Below are 14,297 nucleotides of genomic sequence, written 5' to 3'. Positions count from 1 at the left end.
ACACACTTATTCTTCACATTCTTCTGCAATTTTCCCTATGTTTGTATTCATCTCTCATGAACCAAATTCAATTGCTTATTTTCCCACCAGTGATTGATCCTTATCACCTTTACATACTGCATTCATTAAGTATTTATTCACAGAGGGAGTTCTATCTCTGCCTGTTCTCTTCAATCAAGCAACTGACTCCATTTTGTTCTCTTTGTTAAATCACTTTCTTGCAAGGAACTTAACCATTCTGACCAAAGTTAGTTTGAAACAGATGTTCCCTCAGATTTAAGTTTCTCACATGACCACCATTCAACCTTTCCCTTTTCAATCACAACCATTCTGACCAAAGTTACTCTTAAAACATACGTTCCTTCAGACTCAAGTTTCTCATATGACCAACATTCAACCTTTCCCTTTTCAATCACAACCATTCTGACCAAAGTTACTTTGAAACAGATGCTCTTTCAGATTTAAGTTTCTCACATGACCAACATTCAACATTTCTCTTTTCAATCACAACCATTCTGACCAAAGTTACTTTGAAACAGATGCTCCTTCAGATTTAAGTTTCTCACATGACCAACATTCAACCTTTCCCTTTTAAATCACCTGTTTGCAGAGGTCGATCTCCTACAAATATATTAAAACTCTAATTCACTTTTCCTCCATTCTTCTCTATTCACAGCATCATCCAATTAGTGTTCTTCCTTCGTTTAATTTCCAGTCACCCTCTCTGAATTTCAGGCAAGTTCAACTTTACTTCGTCCATTTTTGTAGTAAATAGAAATTGACCACAGTTCTAGATTCAACTAACGTTATTCTTAAATCCTTCTGAAACATCTGCCACCGTTTCACCCTAAATATAAAGTACACTCTTGCACACTGTTCTATCTCATTTCTCTTCCTCTAGTTTTGTTAAAGTTTTGATAGTTTATATAGGAGATATTTATTTTGAAGTTACTATTCTTAAAATATTTTTATTTTTCCTTGATTCCTTTCCTCACTGTGGTATTTTCTGTGTTGGAGCCCTTGGGCTTATAGCATCCTGCTAGGGTTGTAGCTTAACAAGTGATTATAATCATGATAATAAAGGGGTTTGTTCCTCTGTGTCTAGTAGTAGTTAATGCTAAAGACTGCTTTCATTATTGTTTTTAGGATATAGGGACCCAAATATATTTTTTTGTTCGAAAATTAGATTACTAAATATAATATCAACGCTTTACTAAATATCAGTATTTCCCCAGTCTATATTGTACACTAAACCACATAAATACATATACTGTATCTCACACTTGTGATACTATAAAAGACCTTATTTGTTCCATTATAAACTGTAGTTGACATTCATATTTGCACTTTATATTTCATTCCAAATGCAGTATTTCATTCCAAATGCCAGTAAAATTGTTACTATTTACAGAAGCATATTTTGCTCATTGTCGTTTAGTCAGACCATAAACTTTTTTCGCATGAATCATGGATTTTTCTCTACATATTCCATTCGTAACATTCATGTGTAATATAGGCTGGTTGTCTCGTTATTTAAAGCCTAAACAATTCTAATAAGTATAAATTTAATCTCCCCAAAAATCTTTCCTAGAATATATCCTATACATAAGTCTATTGATCTCCTAAAATTTCGTGTCCATATCAGAACTTGTTTAGCAATTTATCAGTTTCATTTGGCTAATAATTATGAATCTCATTTTATATGCTTCAAGTATACATGTATAACTTAACTGTTCCAGGCCATTTGGCTAAATTGCATATGATTATGATTCCCAGGCCATTTGGCTAAATTGCATATGATTATGATTCCCACTTTGGAAGTTTCTTGTATATATATATATGCATTACCAACTTTTTCAGGCTTGTTTGGGTAAATATTATGAATGTCCTACATGGTTTCAAGTATCGGCAAATTTGCATTTTATTGCCCATGTAAACGTATAAGTATTCCAGTCCATTTGGCTAATCCGTATATAGGTGATTCCCATAAGTATTCCAGTCCATTTGGCTAATCCGTATACAGGTGATTCCCATTTTCTAAGTATAAAGAATATGTTCAACCTTACAGAAATGGTTGGAATCCTGGTGCTTTCGGTTGCAGATCTGGGTATACCTGGAAGGTAACACCGCATCGCTTCTCCTCCGGCCAGTACTGGAGCAATTAGCCCCACACAACCATGGTCGCGCATTCATCCTTGGAATTAAAAAGAAGGTCTGTCTTTAAAAATTTAAAAACAAAATAGCTGCTAAAGGCAACTCAAGAGGCCAAAATTGACTACTCATTGAAAACTCTTAAACACTTCTATGCTGTATCTGTGAGAAACCTTCAAATAAAATAAACCTGTGAATCAATACTCTCTTTGATTACACTCCTTTTTTTTTTTGGTGACTTGTGGCTCTGAAATGAAACATGCTTTTTGTTTTGGTGACTTGTGGCTCTGAAATGAAACATTTTTTTTCAATGCGAAAAATAAAAGAAATATGTAAAAACAAAACTTTAAAATGGAAATACAGATTTGTCAGGCAAAAAGAAAATTCTGAATAAAGCTTTTTTCTGAATAAAGCTTTTTAACATGGAAATAGAGAATTGACAGACAATAAATATCAAAAAGATTTAGGGCCAAAAATTATGAATGACAATAAATATCAAAAAGATTTAGGGCCAAAAATTATGAATAAGAAAGTAAGACTTTAAAGTTACCAAGTTGACGCAAGAGTAAGATTTACTGACTTTAAAGACTTTAAAGTTACCAAGTTGACGCAAGAGTAAGATTTACTGACTTTAAAGACTTTAAAGTTACCAAGTTGACGCAAGAGTAAGATTTAAAGTTACCAAGTTGACGCAAGAGTAAGATTTACTGACTTTAAAGACTTTAAAGTTACCAAGTTGACGCAAGAGTAAGATTTACTGACTTTAAAGGTTAAATACCAAGTTGACGGGCAAAAAATTTAAGGCCAAATGAAATTATAAAATGAAGGCTACACGGAAATACAAATTTACAGGCATATAAAATGAAGGCTACACGGAAATACAAATTTACAGGCAAACAAATTATGACATTTCATGTTCAAGTCAAGACTAAGTCATAATTTGTTTGACTTAAAGACAGACTTGAACATGAAATACACAAAGTTAACGGGCCGTTTGAAATAATAAAAAATTTCACTGCCAGAAAGCTGCCCAAGCAGCAAAAAAAAAAAAAAAAAAAAAAAATTAAAATCCATATTTTCTTTATATATTTAAAACGTTTACGAAGAGTGTCCAGAAACTGCGTTAGATAAGCCCTGGATTACCGGCTGAGAGGGGGGGGGGGGGGCGGTCGGCACGCCTCTTGATGGCACGCCTCTTGATGGCACTCAGGACTGGCACGCACACTGCTATCGAAGCTCATTCCTGTGAATGATAAAATCTGAATTAGTAGTGCACGTATGTTAAGAAAATGCGTAACAGATTGTTTTACACGAAACAATTCCTGACTGAACCAATTTGACTAGAGACTAGACAAAATATCCCTTCTTTCTCCGTTGAATTCACTGACACGTCATGACCATAGCTACGAAATGAGAAATGAAAGACTTTGATAGGAGTTACACCCAAGTCCAAATTGGTGATATCGACGGACTCAGCCCGTGAGTCCGTCCATGTCACTCATTTGGACTTTGGTACTAACCAATCAAGTCTTCATTTTCCTTTTCGTAGCTATAATTATTAACTTATACAAAATATAAGAAATAAGAAATAAAACTAAGAAAAAATTTTAACGCTAACTCAGGCAATACACCATGATCAGTTAGGTAAATTCTGAGAGTTACGATTCAATTACTTCCCTAAAATTAACCATGATCAGTAGGGCAAATTCTGAGAGCTTTGATTCAATTATTTCCCTAAAATAAACCCTGATCAATAAAGCAAATTCTGAGAGATTTGAGTCAACCAATTATATCCTTAAACTAGATATAAAACAATTATGAAAGAGAAAAAATGGTATCGTTGAAATTGAATAAGGGCAAATTACCACTTATAAAACCAACAATCAAAATTTATATGTTGAATTTCCATTGATTCTCATTCTTCATATGTTTTGACTTGAATAAAAAAAATGCTGGCATGGAGAAAATAAATCTAGATAGGGACTTAAGAGAAGTGTAGAGAGAGGCAGAACAAAAAATTGGACATGAAAAGAGAGGGGGAATAGAAAATTGGACATGAATATTCAAGGGAAGCAAAAAAATCGGTCATGAATAAAGGGAGGGAAAAAGAATTTGGACATGAATATACAGTACATGGGGAACAAAAATTGGACATGAATATTCAGGGGGGAAAAAATAGGACATGACTATTCAGGGGGAACCAAAATTGGACATGAATATTCAGGGGGAACCAAAATTGGACATGACTATTCAGGGGGAACAAAAATTGGACATGACTATTCAGGGGGAACAAAAATTGGACATGACTATTCAGGGGGGGACAAAAGTTGGACATGACTATTCAGGGGGGACAAAAGTTGGACATGACTATTCAGGGGGAACAAAAGTTGGACATGAAAATTCAGGGGGAACAAAAGTTGGACATGACTATTCAAGGGGGACAAAAGTTGGACATGACTATTCAGGGGGAACAAAAGTTGGACATGACTATTCAGGGGGGACAAAAGTTGGACATGACTATTCAGGGGGAACAAAAGTTGGACATGACTATTCAGGGGGAACAAAAGTTGGACATGACTATTCAGGGGGAACAAAAGTTGGACATGACTATTCAGGGGGAACAAAAGTTGGGCATGACTATTCAGGGGGAACAAAAGTTGGGCATGAATATACAGGGGGAACAAAAGTTAGACATGAATATTCAGGGGGACAAAAGTTGGACATGACTATTCAGGGGGAACAAAAGTTGGACATGACTATTCAAGGGGAACAAAAGTTGGACATAACTATTCAGGGGGAACAAAAGTTGGACATAACTATTCAGGGGGAACAAAAGTTGGGCATGACTATTCAGGGGGAACAAAAGTTGGACATGACTATTCAGGGGGGACAAAAGTTGGACATGACTATTCAGGGGGGACAAAAGTTGGACATGACTATTCAGGGGGGACAAAAGTTGGACATGACTATTCAAGGGGGACAAAAGTTGGACATGACTATTCAGGGGGAACAAACGTTGGACATGACTATTCAGGGGGAACAAATGTTGGACATGACTATTCAGGGTGGACAAACGTTGGACATGACTATTCAGGGGGAACAAAAGTTGGACATGACTATTCAGGGGGAACAAATGTTGGACATGACTATTCAGGGGGGACAAAAGTTGGACATGACTATTCAGGGGGAACAAAAGTTGGACATGACTATTCAGGGGGAACAAATGTTGGACATGACTATTCAGGGGGGAAAAAAGTTGGACATGACTATTCAGGGGGAACAAAAGTTGGACATGACTATTCAGGGGGGACAAATGTTGGACATGACTATTCAGGGGGAACAAATGTTGGACATGACTATTCAGGGGGAACAAAAGTTGGACATGACTATTCAGGGGGAACAAAAGTTGGACATGACTATTCAAGGGGGACAAAAGTTGGACATGACTATTCAGGGGGAACAAAAGTTGGACATGACTATTCAGGGGGAACCAAAATTGGACATGAATATTCAGGGGGAAAAAATTGGACATGACTATTCAGGGGGAACAAAAATTGGACATGACTATTCAGGGGGGACAAAAGTTGGACATGACTATTCAGGGGGGGACAAAAGTTGGACATGACTATTCAGGGGGAACAAAAGTTGGACATGAAAATTCAGGGGGAACAAAAGTTGGACATGAAAATTCAGGGGGAACAAAAGTTGGACATGAAAATTCAGGGGGAACAAAAGTTGGACATGACTATTCAGGGGGGACAAAAGTTGGACATGACTATTCAGGGGGGGACAAAAGTTGGACATGACTATTCAGGGGGAACAAAAGTTGGACATGACTATTCAGGGGGAACAAAAGTTGGGCATGACTATTCAGGGGGAACAAAAGTTGGACATGAATATTCAGGGGGAACAAAAGTTGGACATGACTATTCAGGGGGAACAAAAGTTGGACATGACTATTCAGGGGGAACAAAAGTTGGACATGACTATTCAGGGGGACAAAAGTTGGACATGACTATTCAGGGGGAACAAAAGTTGGGCATGACTATTCAGGGGGAACAAAAGTTGGGCATGACTATTCAGGGGGAACAAAAGTTGGGCATGACTATTCAGGGGGGACAAAAGTTGGACATGACTATTCAGGGGGGACAAAAGTTGGACATGACTATTCAGGGGGGACAAAAGTTGGACATGACTATTCAGGGGGGACAAACGTTGGACATGACTATTCAGGGGGGACAAACGTTGGACATGACTATTCAGGGGGAACAAATGTTGGACATGACTATTCAGGGTGGACTAAAGTTGAACATGACTATTCAGGGGGAACAAAAGTTGGACATGACTATTCAGGGGGGACAAATGTTGGACATGACTATTCAGGGGGGACAAAAGTTGGACATGACTATTCAGGGGGGACAAAAGTTGGACATGACTATTCAGGGGGAACAAAAGTTGGACATGACTATTCAGGGGGAACAAATGTTGGACATGACTATTCAGGGGGAACAAATGTTGGACATGACTATTCAGGGGGGACAAATGTTGGACATGACTATTCAGGGGGAACAAATGTTGGACATGACTATTCAGGGGGAACAAAAGTTGGACATGACTATTCAGGGGGAACAAATGTTGGACATGACTATTCAGGGAGGACAAAAGTTGGACATGACTATTCAGGGGGAACAAAAGTTGGACATGACTATTCAGGGGAACAAAAGTTGGACATGACTATTCAGGGGGGACAAAAGTTGGGCATGACTATTCAGGGGGAACAAAAGTTGGGCATGACTATTCAGGGGGAACAAAAGTTGGGCATGACTATTCAGGGGGAACAAAAGTTGGGCATGACTATTCAGGGGGAACAAAAGTTGGGCATGACTATTCAGGGGGGGACAAAAGTTGGACATGACTATTCAGGGGGAACAAATGTTGGGCATGACTATTCAGGGGGAACAAAAGTTGGACATGACTATTCAGGGGGAACAAAAGTTGGGCATGACTATTCAGGGGGAACAAAAGTTGGACATGACTATTCAGGGGGAACAAAAGTTGGGCATGACTATTCAGGGGGAACAAAAGTTGGGCATGACTATTCAGGGGGGACAAAAGTTGGGCATGACTATTCAGGGGGAACAAAAGTTGGGCATGACTATTCAGGGGGAACAAAAGTTGGGCATGACTATTCAGGGGGGGACAAAAGTTGAGCATGACTATTCAGGGGGAACAAAAGTTGGGCATGACTATTCAGGGGGAACAAATGTTGGGCATGACTATTCAGGGGGAACAAAAGTTGGACATGACTATTCAGGGGGAACAAAAATTGGACATGACTATTCAGGGGGAACAAAAGTTGGACATGAATATTCAGGGGGAACAAAAATTGGACATGACTATTCAGGGGGAACAAAAATTGGACATGACTATTCAGGGGGAACAAAAGTTGGACATGACTATTCAGGGGGAACAAAAATTGGACATGACTATTCAGGGGGAACAAAAGTTGGACATGAAAATTCAGGGGGAACAAAAGTTGGACATGAAAATTCAGGGGGAACAAAAGTTGGACATGACTATTCAGGGGGGACAAAAGTTGGACATGACTATTCAGGGGGGACAAAAGTTGGACATGACTATTCAGGGGGAACAAAAGTTGGACATGACTATTCAGGGGGAACAAAAGTTGGGCATGACTATTCAAGGGGAACAAAAGTTGGACATGACTATTCAGGGGGAACAAAAGTTGGGCATGACTATTCAGGGGGAACAAAAGTTGGGCATGACTATTCAGGGGGAACAAAAGTTGGACATGAATATTCAGGGGGAACAAAAGTTGGACATGAATATTCAGGGGGAACAAAAGTTGGACATGACTATTCAGGGGGACAAAAGTTGGACATGACTATTCAGGGGGAACAAAAGTTGGGCATGACTATTCAGGGGGAACAAAATTTGGACATGACTATTCAGGGGGGACAAAAGTTGGACATGACTATTCAGGGGGGACAAAAGTTGGACATGACTATTCAGGGGGAACAAACGTTGGACATGACTATTCAGGGGGAACAAACGTTGGACATGACTATTCAGGGGGAACAAACGTTGGACATGACTATTCAGGGGGAACAAAAGTTGGACATGACTATTCAGGGGGGACAAAAGTTGGACATGACTATTCAGGGGGAACAAAAGTTGGACATGACTATTCAGGGGGGACAAATGTTGGACATGACTATTCAGGGGGAACAAAAGTTGGACATGACTATTCAGGGGGAACAAAAGTTGGACATGACTATTCAGGGGGAACAAATGTTGGACATGACTATTCAGGGGGAACAAAAGTTGGACATGACTATTCAGGGGGAACAAAAGTTGGACATGACTATTCAGGGGGGACAAAAGTTGGGCATGACTATTCAGGGGGAACAAAAGTTGGGCATGACTATTCAGGGGGAACAAAAGTTGGGCATGACTATTCAGGGGACAAAAGTTGGGAATGACTATTCAGGGGGAACAGAAGTTGGGCATGACTATTCAGGGGGAACAAATGTTGGGCATGACTATTCAGGGGGAACAAATGTTGGGCATGACTATTCAGGGGGAACAAAATTGGACATGACTATTCAGGGGGAACAAAAGTTGGGCATGACTATTCAGGGGGAACAAAAGTTGGACATGACTATTCAGGGGGAACAAAAGTTGGGCATGACTATTCAGGGGGAACAAAAGTTGGGCAGGACTATTCAGGGGGGACAAAAGTTGGGCATGACTATTCAGGGGGGACAAAAGTTGGGCATGACTATTCAGGGGGAACAAAAGTTGGGCATGACTATTCAGGGGGAACAAAAGTTGGGCATGACTATTCATGGGGGACAAAAGTTGGGCATGACTATTCAGGGGGAACAAAAGTTGGGCATGACTATTCAGGGGGAACAAATGTTGGGCATGACTATTCAGGGGGAACAAAAGTTGGACATGACTATTCAGGGGGAACAAAAATTGGACATGACTATTCAGGGGGAACAAAAGTTGGACATGACTATTCAGGGGGAACAAAAATTGGACATGACTATTCAGGGGGAACAAAAATTGGACATGACTATTCAGGGGGAAAAAAATTGGACATGACTATTCAGGGGGAACAAAAGTTGGACATGACTATTCAGGGGGAACAAAAACTGGACATGACTATTCAGGGGGAACAAAAGTTGGACATGACTATTCAGGGGGAACAAAAATTGGACATGACTATTCAGGGGGAACAAAAGTTGGACATGACTATTCAGGGGGAACAAAAATTGGACATGACTATTCAGGGGGAACAAATGTTGGACATGACTATTCAGGGGGGACAAAAGTTGGACATGACTATTCAGGGGGAACCAAAGTTGGCCATGACTATTCAGGGGGAACAAAAATTGGACATGACTATTCAGGGGGAACAAAAATTGGACATGACTATTCAGGGGGAACAAAAGTTGGACATGACTATTCAGGGGGAACAAAAGTTGGACATGACTATTCAGGGGGAACAAAAGTTGGACATGACTATTCAGGGGGAACAAAAATTGGACATGACTATTCAGGGGGAACAAAAATTGGACATGACTATTCAGGGGGAACAAAAGTTGGACATGACTATTCAGGGGGAACAAAAATTGGACATGAATATTCAGGGGGAACAAAAGTTGGACATGACTATTCAGGGGGAACAAAAATTGGACATGACTATTCAGGGGGAACAAAAGTTGGACATGACTATTCAGGGGGAACAAAAATTGGACATGACTATTCAGGGGGAACAAAAGTTGGACATGAATATTCAGGGGGAACAAAAGTTGGACATGACTATTCAGGGGGAACAAAAATTGGACATGACTATTCAAGGGGAACAAAAATTGGACATGACTATTCAGGGGGAACAAAAGTTGGACATGACTATTCAGGGGGAACAAAAATTGGACATGAATATTCAGGGGGAACAAAAGTTGGACATGACTATTCAGGGGGAACAAAAGTTGGACATGACTATTCAGGGGGAACAAAAATTGGACATGACTATTCAGGGGGAACAAAAATTGGACATGACTATTCAGGGGGAACAAAAATTGGACATGACTATTCAGGGGGAACAAAAGTTGGACATGAATATTCAGGGGGAACAAAAATTGGACATGACATCAGGGGAACAAAAGTTGGACATGACTATTCAGGGGGAACAAAAATTGGACATGACTATTCAGGGGGAACAAAAGTTGGACATGACTATTCAGGGGGAACAAAAATTAGACATGACTATTCAGGGGGAACAAAAGTTGGACATGAATATTCAGGGGGAACAAAAATTGGACATGACTATTCAGGGGGAACAAAAATTGGACAGGACTATTCAGGGGGAACAAAAGTTGGACATGACTATTCAGGGGGGACAAAAGTTGGACATGAATATTCAGGGGGAACAAAAATTGGACATGACTATTCAGGGGGAAAAAATTGGACATGAATATTCAGGGGGGAAAAATTGGACATGACTATTCAGGGGGAACAAAAGTTGGACATGACTATTCAGGGGGAACAAAAGTTGGACATGACTATTCAGGGGGAACAAAATGTGGACATGAATATTCAGGGGGAACAAAAGTTGGGCATGAATATTCAGGGGGATCAAAAGTTGGACATGAATATTCAGGGGGACTATACAGGGGGAAAAATTGGAAATGACTATTCAGGGGGAACAAAAATTGGACATGACTATTCAAGGGGAACAAAAATTGGACATGACTATTCAGGGGGAAAAAAATTGGACATGACTATTCAGGGGGAAAAATTGGACATGACTATTCAAGGGGAACAAAAATTGGACATGACTATTCAGGGGGAAAAATTGGACATGACTATTCAAGGGGAACAAAAATTGGACATGACTATTCAGGGGGAAAAAAATTGGACATGACTATTCAGGGGGGACAAAAGTTGGACATGACTATACAGGGGGAACAAAAGTTGGACATGACTATTCAGGGGGAACAAAAATTGGACATGACTATTCAGGGGGAACAAAAATTGGACATGACTATTCAGGGGGAACAAAAGTTGGGCATGAATATTCAGGGGGAACAAAAGTTGGACATGACTATTCAAGGGGAACAAAAGTTGGATATGACTATTCCGGGGGAACAAAAGTTGGACATGACTATTCAGGGGGAACAAAAGTTGGGCATGACTATTCAGGGGGAAAAATTGGACATGAATATTCAGGGGGAAAAATTGGACATGACTATTCAGGGGGAACAAAAATTGGACATGACTATTCAGGGGGAACAAAAGTTGGACATGACTATTCAGGGGGAACAAAAATTGGACATGACTATTCAGGGGGAAAAAATTGGACATGACAATTCAGGAGGAACAAAACTTGGACATGACTATTCAGGGGGAACAAAAGTTGGACATGAATATTCAGGGGGAACAAAAGTTGGACATGACTATTCAGGGGGAACAAAAATTGGACATGACTATTCAGGGGGAACAAAAGTTGGACATGACTATTCAGGGGGAACAAAAATTGGACATGACTATTCAGGGGGAACAAAAGTTGGACATGAATATTCAGGGGGAACAAAAGTTGGACATGACTATTCAGGGGGAACAAAAGTTGGACATGACTATTCAGGGGGAACAAAAATTGGATATGACTATTCAGGGGGAACAAAAATTGGACATGACTATTCAGGGGGAAAAATTGGACATGACAATTCAGGAGGAACAAAAGTTGGACATGACTATTCAGGGGGAACAAAAATTGGATATGACTATTCAGGGGGAACAAAAATTGGACATGACTATTCAGGGGGAAAAATTGGACATGACAATTCAGGAGGAACAAAACTTGGACATGACTATTCAGGGGGAACAAATATTGGACATGAATATTCAGGGGGAACAAAAAACTGGACATAAATTGAGACTTGGAACTTATAATTGGACATGAATAACAACAAGCGAGAACCAAATTTTGGACATGAATAGAGCTACAGACAAACAAATAAGGCAAACACAGTGCTTTTTGAGTGAAAGAATTGTAAAGTTTTCAAATTGATACTGAAGCAAAAAGGCTTAAGGGAATAAAAAACATTTTTAATACGAGGGATAAAGTCAGTAAGACCCCAGTAAAAAGAAAACATTTAAATTGAGAGAGAGAGAGAGAGAGAGAGAGAGAGAGAGAGAGAGAGAGAGAGAGAGAGAGAGAGAGAGAGAGAGAGATACAAGCACTACCAACAGTCAGGTAACAAGGTCAAGCCTTATAAATTCACAATAGAATCCTGCATTCGAAATTTCAAAAACTCAAGGGGCAACTTTTCAGACATACTACAAAGAGCTAAGCAGTTTGAAGAGACAGTACGTTCCTATCCCCATATAAAATCATAACCTATAATGACCCTACTGTCAAAATCATATTAATAACCCTGCCCTAAAAAAAATATAAAATTACCACAGCCTTTAAAATCAACATCGTATTACCCTGCCCTCTTAATCAATATCAAATTACCCTGTTCTCAAAATGAACAGAACTAATTAGCCTTGCCAATCTTGATTGACTGACATTAGGGATTATTAATTCAAAATGCCCATCGCCTATGAGATTCTAATAAAAATATAATGAATAAACAATTGTTTCGAATCCGAACAACAATAGAGGAACAAAATTCGCATATAATTACCATCCAAAAGTATACCAGCATTGAAATTGTGTTCTTTAAGGTACCGGAATCGAAGACTGTGTGGAATTTTATAAACAGAACGTAAGGATTGAGACACACAGGGTCATCCAGAGAGGCAAGTCAAAGAATATAGTTCACTCGATTAACCTTGCTTAGGAAATTTGTGCATTGTAAAAGGTGCTAATATCGAAAGGCTTTGAAGGCAGACGTGTCTCATATTAGATACCAGGTAGTAAATGCGTTCACTTTGAGCACACAATAATCGCATGATAATTACAAGAGTTCACATTGAAACAATGCAGGAGTATCGTAAGCGTGGCTACAATTATCAATAACGAGTGGCCAACTAGAGAGAGAGAGAGAGAGAGAGAGAGAGAGAGAGAGAGAGAGAGAGAGAGAGAGAGAGAGAGAGAGAGAGAGAGAATCTACATTAAATGCTTGAAAGTCCTTCGATTTTCAGTATCAAAGTCTAAACATACATAACATTTCGTTTAGTATAATGTATGCATAAACTGGAGTCATAGCCATCTAGTATTTTGCTGTGAATATACAAAATAATTGACTAATATAAAATGCTAATTATATCTTTTGACAGATAGCCGGCAGAAATCCTGGTTTGAACTAGTTTTGCTTCGCCAGAAGGTAGTTCGAGGGAAGAGGTCAATTTAAGCTAGAAGGGGACACGAGACACAAGCAGCAGAAAGTGAATCCTGCGTGGAACTTGCCAGTAATCTTATGGAGTGTTTGAGTGTTGATTTGTGATCAGTGTATGATCATTGTATTCTGTTGTTTTACCTAAATACATTTAGATTTGACTGTTAAAAATACTCGATTGTGAACTGACAGTAGATTAACATTCATTTGAGTTGCATGAGTTTATTTTACGTTTTTGCTTTATTCACATTGTAACCAAAATCTGTATGAAGGGATATTTATTTCTATTTACATTTAAAACTGGAAAGAAATCGATAAATATATTAATTGAAATGGTTTATTGTGCTTTGTAACCTTACTGGCTGTGTAATCAAAGCTGTTCTAAAACTAATATTGAAAATTTTAGATTTCCTTATAACACAACGAACTTTATCAATAAATTACAACTAAAAACTGACTAGAGAAAACTGTTTATATGGTTTTTTTTTTTTTAAACATTTGGATTTATTTAACCCATAAATTTCTCCATTGTGTTAGAAAAATCCAAATGAAACTGGTGGTATTAAGAAATGAGGACCAAAATATGTTACCCGTAATGTCAATAATAGAAAAGTAACTGCAAATTTTCAAAGTAGAAAAGTATCTGCAAATTTTCAAAGAAGAAAAGTAACTAAGTTTCCAAAGTAGAAAAGTAATTGCAAATTTTCAGCAAATTTTCAAAGTAGAAAAGTGTGTGACAAATGTGTAACTACAAACTTTCAAAGTAGA

General features: G+C 38.8%; 1 protein-coding gene and 1 long non-coding RNA gene across 2 annotated transcripts in view; one reads left to right on the top strand and one right to left on the bottom strand.

Annotated features, from left to right (window-relative positions):
- The window catches only part of LOC137650468 (2-methoxy-6-polyprenyl-1,4-benzoquinol methylase, mitochondrial-like), a 48,374-nt gene extending 46,250 nt beyond the window's left edge, over positions 1–2,124 (top strand). The window contains exon 5 of the mRNA XM_068383692.1: positions 1,978–2,124. Coding sequence (XP_068239793.1) covers positions 1,978–2,124 — 147 coding nt within the window. The remainder of the gene's footprint in view (positions 1–1,977) is intronic.
- Positions 2,125–3,319: 1,195 nt separating this feature from the next.
- LOC137650496 (uncharacterized) overlaps positions 3,320–14,297 on the bottom strand; it is a 15,991-nt gene continuing 5,013 nt past the window's right edge. The window contains exon 3 of the long non-coding RNA XR_011045966.1: positions 3,320–3,394. This is a non-coding gene — a long non-coding RNA (uncharacterized lncRNA). The remainder of the gene's footprint in view (positions 3,395–14,297) is intronic.

This window comes from Palaemon carinicauda, chromosome 12, assembly GCF_036898095.1.
Source record: "Palaemon carinicauda isolate YSFRI2023 chromosome 12, ASM3689809v2, whole genome shotgun sequence".
NCBI lineage: Eukaryota > Metazoa > Arthropoda > Malacostraca > Decapoda > Palaemonidae > Palaemon > Palaemon carinicauda.
The sequence above is the reverse complement of the archived record's forward strand: the minus strand, read 5'-3'. Positions and strand labels throughout refer to the sequence as shown.